Raw genomic sequence first — 15,805 nt, 5'->3', positions numbered from 1 at the left:
TTTTTTTTTTTTTTTTTTTTTTTAAATCAGCATTTACTTTTTTACTTTTGCTTTGGCTGGATTGTTTTTTTCTTCCCCTTTACTAAGAATTGAAAAACCAGCAAAAACGTTCCTGGATGTTTCTTTTTACACTAATTTCGGTAACTCAGATCTTCTGAAACTGGAAGAAGAGACACAAAAGGAAACAGAAATGCTCACACTTTAGTACACAGCATATTCGTACATCTAAACACTGAGCCATCCTGAAATGGACTGGCTTGAGATTTTTTTCTTTTTTTTGTAACATCCACATATACACCTCAACTTGATGAGGATGTATTGTTAGTTCTAGGTCTTTCCCTGGGAAATGCAGTGTAGGAAAAAAAGTAAAAATTGGCGACCTTTGCCCTACAGGAAGATGTACAGTACGTATACGGTATGTAGTATCCCTTGGGGTCAACAAAGCGTTGTTTACTGCTCCAAAAGCACTGCATGAATTGTGTTTTACATGTCCATGAATAATTTGTTTGTACGGGGTGTTGTGATGTTTTCTTCTCATTGCACTGGAAGGAACGAGCTTTTAGGATACACCACCACGTCCTGTTACTATTTTTGATAAAGTCCCTTGGGCATGTACATTATATTGATACACTTTATTATAATCACCCATAGTAAAATACTTCAATCACTTATACAAAGCATTTTACTTAAATTAAGTTACATATGCAATTATCACGATAAAATCTGGTTTTCATTGTGGAAATGGTAAGTCCATGGGTGCAAACAGGATATAAGTGATAATGGGCAGGACATTTATGTTCTACCTGGTACTTTTAGTGCTCCACAGTGGAAAACAATGTTTGGTATTTCCCCATATTGTTTGTCAAAATATAGAGCAATCTCCTTGTAGGCCAGCCTGTAAGGCAACATGACAAGCTACTGTTCTGTTCATGCATGGGAACCTTATCAGAAAGCTTCACGTCATCATTTGCAATTTATGGATTGTGTGCCATTCAACGTCCTCCATCACTACCAGTGCTCCTTTCTGCACACATAATTCATTTAATGAGGCAACTCCGAAAGTACCAACAGGCCCGCATTTGCCAGGATATGATTTGCAGTGTACTTTTTTGTTACTTGATCATAATGTATAACTCAGGTTTTACCGAAGGTGTTTTAAATAACATTTTTCTTGAGGATTTCCTACTGTACTGGCGCAGCCTTTTTTATGGCAATGGATTAAGCATTTACTCCGAGCAGTACTTTTTTTTTTCCTCTCACATTGCATGAAGGTTGATATTCATGCCCCTTATGTGAGAAAACACTCTACTGCCCTCTGCAGGAGCAATCAAGAGGGAATTGCTTGTAGACCCCACACAAAGCTTAATAAAAAAATATTGTTTATTATTTGAGATGGTTTGCATTTGGCAGTACCAGTAAAGCTAAAAAAATACCTAAAGTATATCCACATGTAGGTGTTTCACAAGACGGCTTTTAAATAAGTGTGAAAAATAACATCATAATCATAACAATGACAATTATTCGGGTGTAGCAAATAGGTGCGTGAGTGATTATCATTGACATAATACAGAGCACTGACATTTGAATGGTCCGCAAATCAGTCAGTTTGTCTCACACATAGACACGCACATGTTCAACAAGAATAGGCTCCAACACAACGGCCGGTCCAGACACAGTTTCCACAAGTCGGAGTCAACAACAAAAAAAAATCTACAGCAGGTTTGCTGATGTCACCAAAACTAAGCATCCGTTGTTAAGTGGGAGGTCAGTTACTGCTTCTAAGTTAAGTTAATTCAGAGTCCTGTTTGCTGCTAATTGGCAGAACCGCTGCCAGGCTGGTTCTGTGTGCAGCACAAACCTGCTACCTCACACAGCGTTCTGACCTTAGTCTCCACATCCAGGGAAGAAGAGCTCCATAATCACTCGAGGAAGCCGTCCAGAGTCAGGCAAGTTGCAATCTTGGGTTGAGGCCTGGTTACCTTTTTCCTTTTAGCTTTCATCAGGGGGCGAATCTCTGATAAAGGAGACTGAAGTGGAGAGCTTGGTTAAGGAATGATGCGGTTTACATATGGACTGCTTTTTTTCTCTCCTAATTGAAACTAGGTCACACACCCTAGGTCACATTCAAGTCACATGTTAAAGCCTAAGTTCAATCCGGAAACACTTTATCACAACCTTTGAAGAACAGGTTGTAGTTAAACTCTGGGTCTTCCAAGTTTAGAAAGACTGAGCAGCTGTATGATTTCAAAAGGATTTGGCCTGGTCCCTGACATTAGAACACGCACGCACGCAGGTTCATGATTAAGGTAAGCATTTGTGTTTACGGCGCCAATTACATTCATTAAATGCTTCTGTGTAAGTCATTTAGTCTCTGAGCCTTCTTCACGTACTCAGAGTTATACCTAACTGTTCTGATTTGAATATTTGCTGACTTTTTTTCTTTTCTTTTCATCCCACAACTATTCTCTGACAACTAAAAATGTCTAAAACAAATACTATCCAAATGCATTTTTTCATTAAATCTGCATTATTTTCACCAAATTAGATCAGTAGTTTGATCACAACATTTACATATTATGACTTTATTTAGGGAAATGTGTTAGCAACATTAACATTAGTTGTGTTTATGACTATCTGACTTAAAAGCCCAATAAATCTTGTTTGATCTCCAACTCCTGAGAAATATTCTCCACTGTGTTCACTAGCTAGTTTGCTTTTTTGTGCCGGGCAGATTGTGAACATCAGGTTTAATATAATAATATAAAAAGAGATCTTATATAAAATATAAATTTAGTGCAGCTTTAACTTTAGTTAAATATCACACTGCACCATAATTTGGGCTAGCAATCCAGTAGAGGAAAGCCTCGACACTGATGAATAGTTTAACACCAAGTCAAAAAAAAGAAGAAAAAAAAGACACATATACATTCCACATAGGAAAAAAAGGATACAGGTTGGATGAATTTAGTACGTCCTCCTAAACCATCATAACCAGTTTTCACCTGAAACAAGAAATATATTTGTTTATCAACCTCTTAAAAAGAACAAAAGACACATTAACATATTCAACCTGGAGTGCAGGAGATGGCTGTGTTGTACGTACAGCTCCGGGCTTCCTCTGAGGGTCCAACATGCTACCGAAAGTCTTTTTTCTGAAGAGGAGGGAGTTCCTCAAAAAGGGATCCGTGGATCCATCCTCATCTCTAGCCTGAGGTAAGAAAACGTATTTTGAGACATGTACGACTAATTTAACAATTGACCTTACTGAGTGAGATTTAGAAAGCTACCTTGCTCAGAGATGAACTTTTCTCGCTGTGTTTGGACAACCTGAAAAAACAAAACATTTTACACAACACTAACAATGCACTTAATTCTCAGTACCAGATTTTAAAACACACTATTAGGAACAAGCAGCTCAGTAAATCGGGCTGCTCGATTATGGATAATAACCTAACGATTATTTTTGGTCAATATTGAAATCCGGATAATTTTACATGATTACTCAATGAATTTTGGAAAGATGTAATAATTGGAAGAAAAAAAAACAAAAAAAAAACAGTGAAACAGTTAAACGAATCAACAGTGAAAACACCTTGAGCCTTGAAATGTTCCCTTTTCCTAATACTTTTCCCTTATCAGCTTTTTTTTCTCCATTCAAAACACAAGACAAAATAAGAGTTTACTTGCAAAGAGTAATGTGCGAAATATTTGTTCTTCTGTTTTTGCGATTGTTAGGAGCAGAAATCGTAATCAAGATTAAAAATTGATTAAATGCACCGCCCTATCAGACAGCAGCAGCTCCCACAACCAAACTCCGAACAGATTAGCACCCACATTCCAACAATGAGCTACATTAAACCTACGCTGCCGGATCAAGCCGCATCTTCTTGGACTGGAACCGCATTGGCTTCTTGGCCACGTCCTCTGGCGTAGTGACGTCGTAAGTCATGTTGAGGTCAATGTCCTTGCTATCTGCAGGCGGGTGGAGGCGAGGCTGCTTCAGGTCAATAGGGGCAGGGCTGAAAGATGGGCACAGAAACCTCATCGGTAAATCAAACATGGTTTATGTCAAATCCAAGCAAGAGTAGATTTCAGTCCAGTGGCTGAGTGACACACCTTTCAAAGACGAGCCGACTGAGGGCTTCATTTGTCCGGGTCGGGGTGCTCAGGGTCCTCTGCAGGAACTCCACTTTCCTCTTCAGACTCTGTGGACAGACATCCATATAGGAATCACAAACATGGTATTCTGATATTGAAAGTAATTGCATATTCGGTGGATTTGCCTTACAGATATCTCTTTGTCAGCGTTGGCCAGATCGTTCTGCAGTGACTTCATGTCCTCTTTGGTCTGATTCACCTCCATTGTGGCTTTGTGTAACTAAAATGACACAAAAAACATTTTTGATTTAAAGATCCCACATTCAAGAATTGATTCCTTGGGGTGGGGGGTAACATAAAGTTACCTTGTTGTTTGAGGTGAGCACTTCTCTCTTCAGCTTCTCACACATGTCATTCGAAGACTTCAGGCTTCCTTTAAGATTATCATACTCTCTAAGAAAGTAAGGGAGGCAATACACGCATAGTGAGTGACGAGGGGGAAGCTGCATTCATTGGGACTGAAGCTCTAAACGAAGTAGTTTAAAAATGACACACTAATTAACAGCTCTTGGGCTCCTTACTTTTTGAGTGAGATGCAGTAGATTGAGAGTTGCTCCACTGCCGCCTGGCTGACACCCATATCTGTGATCATGGACTCCACCTCTTCTCTCTGGCCCTGCAACAACATGTCCAGGCTGGGGCCACACCAGCAGTATCAGTGCACAGTATGACTTTCTTTTTTAATAAAAAATAAAATAAAAATAAGACAACACAGAAACACAGTACTTTGCAGAGCTTGCGGATATAATTCGGTCATACTAGACTAAGTATCAATAATTCTGATTGCATATTATCATTGTTGTGAAGTAACCTTAAAGGCTTCCTTTGTTTAGACTTATCTGACTGTTCTAGCTGAGGGAAATGAACAATGAATTGTTTCCTGGCTTGTGTATTCAAATGACTAAATGTGACTGCAGATACCTTTCAAAGGTTTTCATTTTGGTCCTGAGTCTCCGGGCTTCCTCCTTGGCCGCTTGAGTTTCATTCTGTTGCGTCTCCAGGTATGTCATCTGTTTCTGTCATAAACAATTATTCAATAAACAAAAGGGCATTGCAGAGATAATAATCGATGAGTCAGTACACAAAAATGGGTTTAAATGATGGAGTCAGTCTGCTTACTCTGAGGGCCGAACAGAGCATCTCCTTTTCCACAATCTCTTTCCGTACACTGTCCAGGTCTCTCCTCTGCTTGTCCACAGTGTCCTTCAAACTCTCCACCACCTTCTGTTTATCCCGCCAGTCTCGCTCTACATATTGATCAGATGGATGGTGAACTAATGCAGTCGACTATTACCGAGCAACATCACAACAATGTTAGGTTTCTCACCTTTAGAACTTAAAAGTGCCTTCATTCGATCAAGCTCATTCTAAGAAAGGGAAAAACACAAATATATATATATATATATATATATATATATATATATAAAAAAATCTAATTCAGATGATGTTATGATGAGAATAAATATCTGTAGCTTTTCTCAACACTGATATCTTGTTTCTGATATCCGTTTGGTACCTGCAAGCACTCAGGGTCTGCTGTGCTCTCCTCCTCTCCACCAATGTCAAAGAACAGCTTGCTGATAATGTGTCTGGTGCTGACCTACACACAGAGCACAACAGTATTTATGTTGACGTTTTCTTCTGTTTGGAAGTATTATGTTTTTCCATGTTTTCTGTCAGATCTACCATGTTATAATGTTGGATTTCCATGTTAAATGTGGCCATATAATGAGGTAAACATATTTTAGACAAATCCTTGTGAGTTAAAACCTTCAGATTTCAAACTATTCTGAACACTCCACTTTCAACAGTCTTTTCTACTCTCGGCTAGAGATGGTCCGTTACCTTTTTTTGCTTCCCGATACAGATTTTGGTACCTGTACTTGCATTTCGGTCAATACCAGGTACTGATCCAATACGAGTGTGTCATATATGGTTTTATGTTTTAACAACCATATACTACTATCCCTGTATGGATGGGATAAGATTTCTATCTTTGTGAAACACTAACAAATACAAAAAAGGAATGCCACAGAACATTCTTTTATCATCCAGTTTGACAGTCAGTTATGTATTGGATCAGTGCATAAACTCCAGTACTTCCTGATACCAATACCAGCGTTTTAGGCATTATCGGTAATGGAACATCTCTACGCTCTGCTAAGTGTACGCCACTCTAAGCTGGCCTTCTAGGATTGGTCATCTGCTCTAAGTAGACAGGACTGGAGTATTGGTTTTTTTAAGACATGGTGGGGTATTTCGACCTTACTGCATGCCTAACTGTAGTTAGGTCCAGAGAGACAGAGAGAGGGAGAACCCTAACACCAGATGCTGACTGGTTTTAAAGACCGAGGTCCTGAATTTTCCAGGAAGCCCGCCGGCCTATCAGAGCACTGAGCTTTTTCGGGAGGAGGGATTAAAGAGACAGGCGCTAATACAGAGGGTGAATGCAGATGCAGCAGCCATTGGCAGTATTAGAAAAACTAAGTTTTTTCTTCTTCATTAAAAGCACATAAACATGTTCTATTACAAACACAAAAACCAAGTATTATCCTGAAATATAATGCTATATAATAGTTGCCATTTAAGTACTGTACCTGTTTCCTACATTGTGGACAGGTTTTTGTCGGGGCTGTCTGAAACCACTGTAGCAGGCTGATGAGAGAGGGGAAAGGGAACAATTAGCCATGTATAACGTGTCAGAAATGTGAGTGCTTAAGATTTACATTTCTATATAAAGTTACCATTCATAGTGGAAAGTGTGCCCGCAGTGGATGGCAGCAACATCTCTGGAGTGATCGAAGAAATCGGAACAAATTGTGCAGTATGCTCTGATAGGCATCTTGCTGTCAAACGGATGTCCCTGTTATGAATGGGATTGCAAACATTGTTAATTGACGTACAGTGTTCTGCTCTCCCTAAGCATAACCGTGTTCTTGTGTGCGTGTGGCTCAAGCTATAACGTGTTAATGCTAACTATCTAAGAGTAATGTTCGCTATCTAAAGTTAACATTATTGTTAGCCGATAGCTGACACGTTACTGGCCCTGCACTCGTCAACATTTTGCGACGCTAACGTTAGATAGCGTTAGCTTTTGTTAACGTTGGCTGCCTTATCAACGGTTGCCATACTTACAAAACAAGGATGTTGTTATTGCGCAGTCCTTCGTAATGAAATCAAGCATCACGAATTTTATGTAGAATATGACATTTTAGTGGAGTTAAACTGGCTCTATCAGACAGAACTTTGCTAACAAAAACACGATTGACTGTTCCGTTTCCCCGCTGTACGTTCAAACGTCAAGTCCCGCCCCGTACGCTGCATTCAGGTGTTGTTCGTATACTTGGAAACATTTTTTTCTTGGATGTCAATTTAGTAATTTTACAAAACTTTTGTTGTTAAAAAAATGCTTTACAATGCATTTTGTATACTTATGTAATTAATATAATCACAAGTAAAAACTGAGCTTATTTTAAAACTAATGATCATATAAGCTAAAATATGTTAGCCTAACGAATTAATCACTCGTTACACCCCTTTATCTCACACAAGTACACGCATTGTGAGGGGACGTTACACTTCTGTTTTTTTTAAACCAAGGAACCATTTTCGTAATCCATAGAGCATTTTCAAACCACTGAGAACTGATGTTCCTGGTTATCCATAACCTCGAATCGAGAACTAGCAAGCAGTTCTTTGGTGTCTTAGGTGCTGTGAATGCACCATGAAGATCAAATGAAGAACTAGCTAAGCCACATAACAGCACATATTGCTTAATGTAAAAGGCTTCATGGAGCTACCTGAGTGAGTCACAAAATTCAAAATCAACTTTTATTTTTATTTGAATGAAATCGTTCTGTTTACTGCTCCTGAGCAATTCTCTGGAAGAGAACTCCATATCCCACAATTCCTACTTCCGCAACCTAGCAGGGCATGTTGACTAGCATTAGAAGAAGTAACGTTACTTCAGTCTCGTCCCTGCTTGTTCGCTAGCTAGCTAGTTGCAGTGACAAGAAGGAGCACACCGATCAAATGCAGACAGCCCGAGAAATGAAAGGTAATCATTTGAAAACAATTTAAATAGTCTTTGTCAGATTGAAGCCGGTGCACTCAGACCCAGCTAGCCGTAGATGCTAAGTTAGCTCTCAAAGTAACTTAGCCTTTGAAGATCTTCAGCAGCATATCAGACATCTCTCTGAAACTGGATGAGTGTAAACACGAAGACGAAATGTTAAAAGGAGGTAATATCTTTTCTCTTAAGTCTTCCAGTTTAACATTAAAAACAAGAGTGAAGCTGATTTTTTTCAGAAAGTAAAAAGGGGTTAAAGTCAGACCATAACATGAAATGACTCACGCACTGGTGCTCATAATGGATAGCCAGAAAGGCATTCATACTTTATATATCCCCTCCGGTGTAATTCAAGCAATAGATTAATAATAATAATAGCAGTAGGCTACGGCAATATGGCGACACCTCGATATCGATACCGCAACGATATTGTAGTGTTGACTATTGGTGCTTTCACTAAATATTTACACAGTGAGATTATTTATAAATAATCATCAGTAATGGGGACAATGAGTAAATGGGTAAAGGAAAATAATAGAACAATTACAACAGTCTGGTAAGTTCATAAAATGACACAACCATACTGTAATGCAGCCTTTAAAACCAGGAAAAGAAAACACTTGCCATTTTACGATATTACAATATCCAAAATCTAAGACGATATCTAGTGTCATATCACAAAATCGATATATTGCTCAGCTCTAACCAGCTTGGTCTTTAATCATAGTCTAATTCACAAAGTCTTGCGTTGCCAGACATATGTCCACAGCGCTGTGGAGTGAGTTGTTAACCTTTGGTCCCATAGCGCTCTAGCTGTCTGTCTGTCTGTCAGTCAGGTGTGTATCCCTGCCCTAAGTAGCAGTGATGGATGGAGAAGCCCACAAGGGGACTGTGTCATGGGAGGATGGTACTCTGGCTCCCGTGGACCACCTTCGCACAGAGAGGGCGGACAGCCCCACACCAGGTCTGGTGGAGGGAACTGAACCAGGTGAGTCTGCTCCATTTTCAGCACTTTTTTTGCAGATAGTCAGTAGACAGTCACACTGACTTTCAGTGTAATATTAAGTTTCACATACATCTTGATTATCCAAACCATGAGAAGATTGGAAAGCTCAAATATACTGAAATATTGTTGTGTTTTAGCTCCCACTTGCAGGCACTGTACACTGTAACATGTAATGCCTTTAGTTGTAGCAACAGTAAGTGGCCAGAAATTGGCCACAGTCAATGGGATCTGTACTACCATTTGCTCCCTCATGCTTAATTAAAAAAATGTTGGTCTGTCTGAAAATATGTGCATTGTATATGTGAATTATTCCATCTCCTGGCACCCCCCCCCCCATGGAATTATATTCCAAAACATCGACAATGTTTACAGTACACAAGAATAGCATTTACAGTACACCAATGTCCCCTATACAAAGAAACAGCTTTCAGTTGGGCTGGTCATGTGTCAATCCATGGATAAGTAATTAAAGTAATAAGAGTTCTACTGTCATGACTTCTAAGTAATAACTCTCATGCATTGTCGTTGATACACAATTAAAACTTTCGTTATTCCCTCTTTGGCATCATGTGTGCGTGCGTATGTGCGTGTGTGAGTGAGTATGAGTATGCGCATCTAACACATAATCAAACTGTCTTTTGTAATCTGCATGCCACTTTGTTGGCTGTTTGACGGGAATGTGATATACTTCTCAAAAAAATGGAATTTGACATGAAGCTCCTGAATGCATCATTGGTTTTGGGCTCTGAGACTAGACTGTAATAATATTAATAACCAAAGGCGGGGATGCTAACCAGAAGTATATCTGCCAAACCAACTAGCGAGTCTTCATCCTTGAAATCTTTTCTCCTGTAAACCTGAAATGTAGTGTTTGAAAACACTTCTGATAAAGTATGTATCCCTACATTAACACAGGTGCCGGTCAGAAGAGTGCTATGTTTGTTCATGCACAGTCTTTCGAGGATCTGACTGCTGAGGCTGAGGAAGAGGTTCGGAGGGAGGATAAACCAGGAGAGTGTGCAGAAGAGCTCAAGGTGCTGGTGGGAGAGAAAACCATAGAGGAACAACACAACAACGATGTTACATCAGAGAGTAGGACTAAGGAGGAAGACGTGACTGGTGAGGCATGGAGGAGCCACAGAAAACACGTGTTTGTGCTGAGCGAGGCTGGTAAGCCAATCTACACCCGCTATGGCACGGAGGAGGCTCTGTCCAGCACCACGGGGGTCATGATGGCCCTTGTATCCTTCGTTGAGGCCGAGAAGAACGTAATTCGTTCCATCCATGCAGGTCAGAATACTCTTTAGATGTAGGATATGTGCATTTTATGAACTATGTTGCATCCATGTCAACTCTTTGTACATTTTGTTTGTCAGATGGCTGTAAAGTGGTTTTCCTCAGCAAGAGTCCTCTGGTCCTGGTGGGTGTGTCTCGAACCTGTCAGTCAGACAAAGAGCTGCTGCGGGAGCTGCAGTACATCTACTACCAGATCGTCAGCCTGCTTACCCTCACCCAGCTCAACCACATCTTCCAGCACAAGCAGAACTACGACCTGCGCCGCCTGCTGGCCGGCTCCGAGTACCTCACTGACAACCTGCTGCATCGGCTGGACCGAGACCCCGGCCTGCTGCTCAGCGCCGTCACATGCCTGCCTCTGGCCAGCTCTGCAAGGGACATGGTCTCATCGAGCCTGCAGGCCGCCAAATCCAAGAGCCTGGTGTTCTCCATCCTGCTGGCTGGAGACCGCCTGGTTACTCTTGTGAGGAAAAAGGACCAGTTCCTGCACCACATAGACTTGCACCTGGTCTTCAACCTCGTCGGCTCCTCCTCGTCCTTTCGAGAGGGTGAAGGCTGGACGCCGATCTGTCTGCCGAAGTTCAACACTGCAGGATTTTTCCACGCTCACATTTCCTATCTGGAGCCTGCGTCCGAGCTCTGTCTCATCCTGGTCTCAACTGATCGAGAGGACTTTTTTAACATGTCCGACTGCAAGCAACGGTTCCTGGAGAGGCTGAGCAAGCGCAGTGCCTACCAGGCCCTGAAAGAAGCTCTTAAATGTCCCAGCTATTCTGTGGCGCAGGTCGGCATACCGGAGCTCAGGCACTTCCTGTACAAATCAAAGAGCTCAGGGCTGTACACCAGGTGGGCAGGACATCTGATGAAATCTTTTCATAGTTGTATATTAGTGAATTTACATAACATGCCAGCTTCACAAATCAATCAATTTCTTTTCTTTAATTCTTGGCATCCCCCTGACAATATGGTCTTCTGTCTTTTCCTTCAGTCCAGAGTTCCCTGAAGTGTACCAGTCTGATAAAGAGCAGGAAAGGTTGATGGGACTGTACCAGGACCTCCACAGCAGCTTGCATCATCCAACCAGACCTCTCCGCTCCTTCTACCGCTGTAGTGAAACTGAAAACCTGCTGGCATGGGTAAGCCTGGCATTGTCAGATGAGATACTTGTATTGTCTTTTTCCATATGTTGCAACACCTCTGGCTCACTTTCAACAGTTTTTCCTCAATGTGTTTCATGACATTAAATATTTAAATCATTTGTTTAATGGTCTAAAATGCAAGCCACAGTAATACGGTAATGCCATATGCCAATAAATTTCAATTAGCAATACTGGAACAGCCACAATAATACACTTTATTTATATAGCGCTTTACATGGAAGTCAAATATGCTTTACATTAAGCACAACAACAACAGATGAAAAAATAATACCAACACATTAAACAAGCATACTAAAAGCAAGTACAACAATAAAACCAGTAACTAACAGTAGATAATATGTAAGACTATTGTCGGTGGAAGGCTAATCTGAAGAAGTGTGTTTTGATGAGTTAGAACATATGAGGTGGCTGTATTCACAGGAAGTTGCATGTGAGTTAGGTGTTTGCACTTTGTATGTAAGGACAGCATTTTGTTTTTAAAGGTAGAATTTAGCTACTGAGTTTGGCTTTTTGCATAAAGAGCTTTACATATCAAGCTAAGCCCGAGCAATCGTAAAATCCTCTAATACTCATGTAGCCGGCCTAATCCCACCCCGCGTCTTACTTTACCTCCTTTCCTGCAGGTAACAAGTGGCTTTGAGCTCTACCTCTGCTTCAGTCCGCTGGGGACCAAGGCCTTGGCCGTCTCTGCTGTCAACAAACTGCTGAAGTGGATCAGGAAGGAGGAGGATCGCCTCTTCATCCTGAGTCCTCTCACATACTGAGCCCTCGCTGCCGGCTGAAACACCTGAAAAACAAAAAGCATCACCTTAAACAGTGATGGCCTGGTGCTAACAACCGCTGCGGATGATGCAGTAGTCCGTTCAGTGTTCACAAATGATTGTCAGAGCTATGCTTTTTATTTTTTATATTTTATTTTTTTTGCTTCCAGGTTCCTCTGATCTAATTCTCAGATGTGTAATGAAGATAACTTAAAGATGTATTTTATCTTGCTAGAGTTTTTATTAGTTCAATTTGAGTAACAACAGATGGAAGCGGCATCATTGAAGACACAATAACAACATGCACTGTGGTGTTTGTTTGCTGTCGTTTTAACTTTAACAGACCTATTAATGCCTCTCAGAATACGGAAGATGCTGTCTTTGTTTTATAAATCCTTTCTGTTCTGTTCTTCAAAATCAAGAATAAAATTGGAATTTTAAAAACTGGAATTTTCTGAGGACCTGCAGTACAATGTGATCACTTGTTAAAAGGTATACTGTCAAAATATGGGTTAACAACATTGCTGTCGTGTTAATAAGTCAACCAATCGTAATTTAAAATCTATGCACATTTCTTAATGCAAAAGGCACGCCTTAGAGAAATAAGTTCATGAGTATGTAAACTGCTGTCATTTTTCTGTGTTGATCAAAACTTCCAGTTACCAATAGAATGTTCTCTAGCTTACCATAATATGTAAATTAATCGAGAAAAGTACTGAATTGTATTTGCTTGTGTCTAATCATCAAGGTTCACCGTACTTCATGGGATCCAGCTTTGCTTTGAGGAATCCAACGTTGGAACATCTGTCTCCACTAAATCATGCCTTAACTAATGGTTATTGTACAAAGCCAATATAAGGTGACAGTGCAGATTTAGGGCTGCTGCACAATTCTTGATTTATTAGATATAATTAAACATATGGCTGGTATTAAAACAGATTATGTGTCTTGCTTGGCTGTAACCATGGCGTTTACTTATTAGTTATGGCATAAGGGTGGAAAGGAGTACTCATCTCTTAGCTCATATTTACTCTTAAAAGTAACAATAAAAAAACTAGTGTTACAAGTCAAATTCATTCACGATTTCACTTATAAGTACAAAAGTATTAACATGTAAAATAACTTGTTAGGTTGAATGGTCTCTTTCAGAGTTATTTTGTATTTTATAGTCTTGGAATATTATTACTGATGCTTTACAATGTAGTGGCAGGATTTTAATGTTACAACTGGTGGAAATAGAGCACATTCTGACTACTTTATAAACTGTTGGATAGTTTATTCTGTAGCACAGTATTCATATTTTTCAAATTGATTACATGATTTCTTTGTGAAATCTTAAAAAGCAAGATAAAAGTACTAGTAACGCCAGCTGTCAGATGCACAAATTGAAATTGTCACGTGTACCTCATAGTTGTACAATAGTACATGAGTACAGTATAACTTACTTCCACCCTTGATAATGATAGTTATAATACAATTATAATACTACCGGTAGTTAAATTAAATAGGATGCAAGTAAATTTTTTATTATTTACTTTACTGTTATTATGTATTTACTGATCTATCATATTCGATTGGATAAGATAAACCTTTATTGTCGCTGTACAGAGGATGGTGGAGGGGGGGGGGGGGTTAAATAGTCAACAGCTAATCCAGAATTGGTCGCCAGACAGACAGTGTCCGAGGCTGCTGGAAAGGGGAGGGGCGAGCTGGAGCACTGCTGAGGGAAAGGGGACCGAAGTTAAATCCGAAAACCAACATACTCTACATGTCATTGCCACAGACTGTGTTAATGTCAATGGTCCCAGTGCTGTGTGAGCAGGTTACCACACACAAAAAATCCAAACAATCTAATGGTGTAATCTTGAATCTACCCGAGCAAAGATCCAGCATCCCTGCGCTGTTCTGAAGTCAGTTAAGGACACAACCTGGGTGTGGCTGCTTCCCCGAAGAGGACCTGCACAGGTAAGCTTTTCTGGACATTCACAGCTGTATGTACCAGAGATATTTTGAAACACAATAAAACTAGCCCACTGCTAAATGTCCCTTCAGGCGATTGTTCAGATAATCATAGCAAACATGCAGCCACTGCAGGTAAATGTTTTCATAAAACGTGTTAAATTCATTGCCACTTATATAAGTAAGTATGTATCTTAGTGTTTTAATAGGGATTGTAAAATAGGCTGGGGTGTTAGAACTGTAGCATGTTATTATGTGTGTTTGTGTGTGTGTGTGTGTGTGTGTGTGTGTGAGTTGATGAGTGGAAAAGGTGTGCTGAAGGGGGCAATGACAGGCTTCAGATCTCGACGGGGAAACAGCTCCATACACCTGTTTCATTTACTACGAGTATCATTTGAGAGTGATATTATAAAATATTACAATTTACACTTGGGACGTTGGATAAAATATAAGAACAGTAGGCTATGTGTTAAAGTCCGTAGTGCCAGCCTTTATACACTTAGAGCTCACAGAGTTGTGTGCAGCTCTAAATACCATTTTACCTTAGGCACGATTTTAGATTGTGAGGATAAGAAAACAGGGCAGGAGTATATGTCCATATGGACATGGAGATGAGATTAAAAAAAATGCATTCTACCAAACACATGAAACAGGGATATGAACATCATTTTAGCAGAATATAACTTTGACCATCGGAATAATCTTACATTGTTTTTGAAGAACAAACTCAAACAAATCATCCTTTTATGAACCTTTCAAAATAAAGAAGATGCCGAGCGATTGTCTCCCCACACTGTTGGACCTTAGGTGGTTCTGTACTGGTTCCGGATGCTGATTTCCTGCCACGGAATCAATACACGCGTGGGGTTCAATACTCAGTATGTTTTAACCATTGAGTGTTTGCACAGTAGATTGCCTCTTCAAATCCCTGGTGATGAATGAAAGAGAGATGATTTTTCTTCTTGTTTTTTTTTTTTACTCTAATTAACTGCCACCAGGCATTGGTACAAAGCTGTGGAATCCAATATCTGCAATATCTGCATCCCTCTCACTCAGCGTTGGGAGTAACGCGTTACAAAAGTAATTCCAGTAATGTACTATTTTTTGCTGTAATGCAGTAGGCTAATATAACGCATTACTGATAAAATGTCGGTAATATTATAGGCCTACTCGTTAAAATCTCAGGAACCCGAGTCACTAAGTAGGCTAGTGATGCTTTTTTAAAAAGAATTTCACAACACGCAAAATAAAAATTTCCAGTTTCCACAGTTTCCGTGTTCGGTGGTTGAGATAGCTGCAGAGACGGAGACGTTGGCGAGATGGATCTTATTTTCAGGAGTTACGCTGCGTTGAAGCGAGGTTCTGTAATGGACCTAGATTTGTTTCTTTATTACAC

The 15,805-nt window shown here is 40.0% G+C and overlaps 3 protein-coding genes and 1 long non-coding RNA gene across 8 annotated transcripts in view; 2 read left to right on the top strand and 2 right to left on the bottom strand.

Moving 5' to 3' along the window:
* LOC117942932 overlaps nucleotides 1–14,390 on the bottom strand; it is an 18,856-nt gene extending 4,466 nt beyond the window's left edge. Inside the window, exon 1 of the long non-coding RNA XR_004656252.1 lies at nucleotides 14,379–14,390. This is a non-coding gene — a long non-coding RNA (uncharacterized LOC117942932). The remainder of the gene's footprint in view (nucleotides 1–14,378) is intronic.
* traip (TRAF-interacting protein) lies at nucleotides 1,537–7,504 on the bottom strand. Its single transcript, XM_034868735.1, has 16 exons — nucleotides 7,294–7,504; nucleotides 6,903–7,021; nucleotides 6,756–6,813; nucleotides 5,675–5,758; nucleotides 5,486–5,525; nucleotides 5,278–5,405; nucleotides 5,080–5,174; nucleotides 4,680–4,793; nucleotides 4,464–4,551; nucleotides 4,289–4,378; nucleotides 4,117–4,205; nucleotides 3,864–4,019; nucleotides 3,288–3,327; nucleotides 3,104–3,208; nucleotides 2,952–3,002; nucleotides 1,537–2,027 (listed from the first exon to the last, which is right to left on the bottom strand). Exons 2-16 carry the CDS (start codon nucleotides 6,998–7,000, stop codon nucleotides 1,920–1,922), a joined length of 1,344 nt encoding a protein of 447 aa, XP_034724626.1. The 5' UTR covers nucleotides 7,001–7,021; nucleotides 7,294–7,504; the 3' UTR covers nucleotides 1,537–1,919.
* mon1a (MON1 secretory trafficking family member A) lies at nucleotides 7,912–13,389 on the top strand. Of its 4 annotated transcripts, none has more exons than XM_034868731.1 (6): nucleotides 7,912–8,215; nucleotides 9,064–9,215; nucleotides 10,149–10,523; nucleotides 10,610–11,375; nucleotides 11,518–11,665; nucleotides 12,313–13,389. In XM_034868731.1, exons 2-6 carry the CDS (start codon nucleotides 9,092–9,094, stop codon nucleotides 12,451–12,453), a joined length of 1,554 nt encoding a protein of 517 aa, XP_034724622.1. In that variant the 5' UTR covers nucleotides 7,912–8,215; nucleotides 9,064–9,091; the 3' UTR covers nucleotides 12,454–13,389. The 4 variants fall into 4 exon arrangements, with proteins under 4 accessions (XP_034724622.1, XP_034724620.1, XP_034724621.1 ...); XM_034868729.1 differs by having other exon boundaries at nucleotides 9,060–9,215; XM_034868730.1 differs by having other exon boundaries at nucleotides 7,912–8,399; nucleotides 9,060–9,215.
* mst1rb (macrophage stimulating 1 receptor b) overlaps nucleotides 14,207–15,805 on the top strand; it is an 18,427-nt gene continuing 16,828 nt past the window's right edge. For both annotated transcript variants that reach the window (XM_034868697.1, XM_034868696.1), the window contains exon 1: nucleotides 14,207–14,415. The gene's annotated coding sequence lies outside the window, so the exon portion shown is untranslated. The remainder of the gene's footprint in view (nucleotides 14,416–15,805) is intronic.

This window comes from Etheostoma cragini, chromosome 4 (genome assembly GCF_013103735.1).
Source record: "Etheostoma cragini isolate CJK2018 chromosome 4, CSU_Ecrag_1.0, whole genome shotgun sequence".
In the NCBI taxonomy this organism is placed as follows: Eukaryota; Metazoa; Chordata; class Actinopteri; order Perciformes; family Percidae; genus Etheostoma; species Etheostoma cragini.
Note: the sequence above shows the minus strand (reverse complement) of the source record. Positions and strands in the feature narration are given on the sequence as shown.

Excerpts from the sequence above, each read along its gene's own strand:
- traip (XM_034868735.1), bottom strand. The coding sequence starts at position 7,000 with ATGCCTATCAGAGCATACTGCACAATTTGTTCCGATTTCTTCGATCAC. Across the intron at positions 5,759-6,755 it reads GTCCACAATGTAGGAAACAG|GTCAGCACCAGACACATTAT; the intron begins GTACAGTACTTA and ends CTCTGTGTGTAG. Across the intron at positions 4,552-4,679 it reads TACTGCATCTCACTCAAAAA|AGAGTATGATAATCTTAAAG; the intron begins GTAAGGAGCCCA and ends TTACTTTCTTAG.
- mon1a (XM_034868731.1), top strand. The coding sequence starts at position 9,092 with ATGGATGGAGAAGCCCACAAGGGGACTGTGTCATGGGAGGATGGTACT. Across the intron at positions 11,376-11,517 it reads AGCTCAGGGCTGTACACCAG|TCCAGAGTTCCCTGAAGTGT; the intron begins GTGGGCAGGACA and ends CTTTTCCTTCAG. Across the intron at positions 11,666-12,312 it reads CTGAAAACCTGCTGGCATGG|GTAACAAGTGGCTTTGAGCT; the intron begins GTAAGCCTGGCA and ends CCTTTCCTGCAG.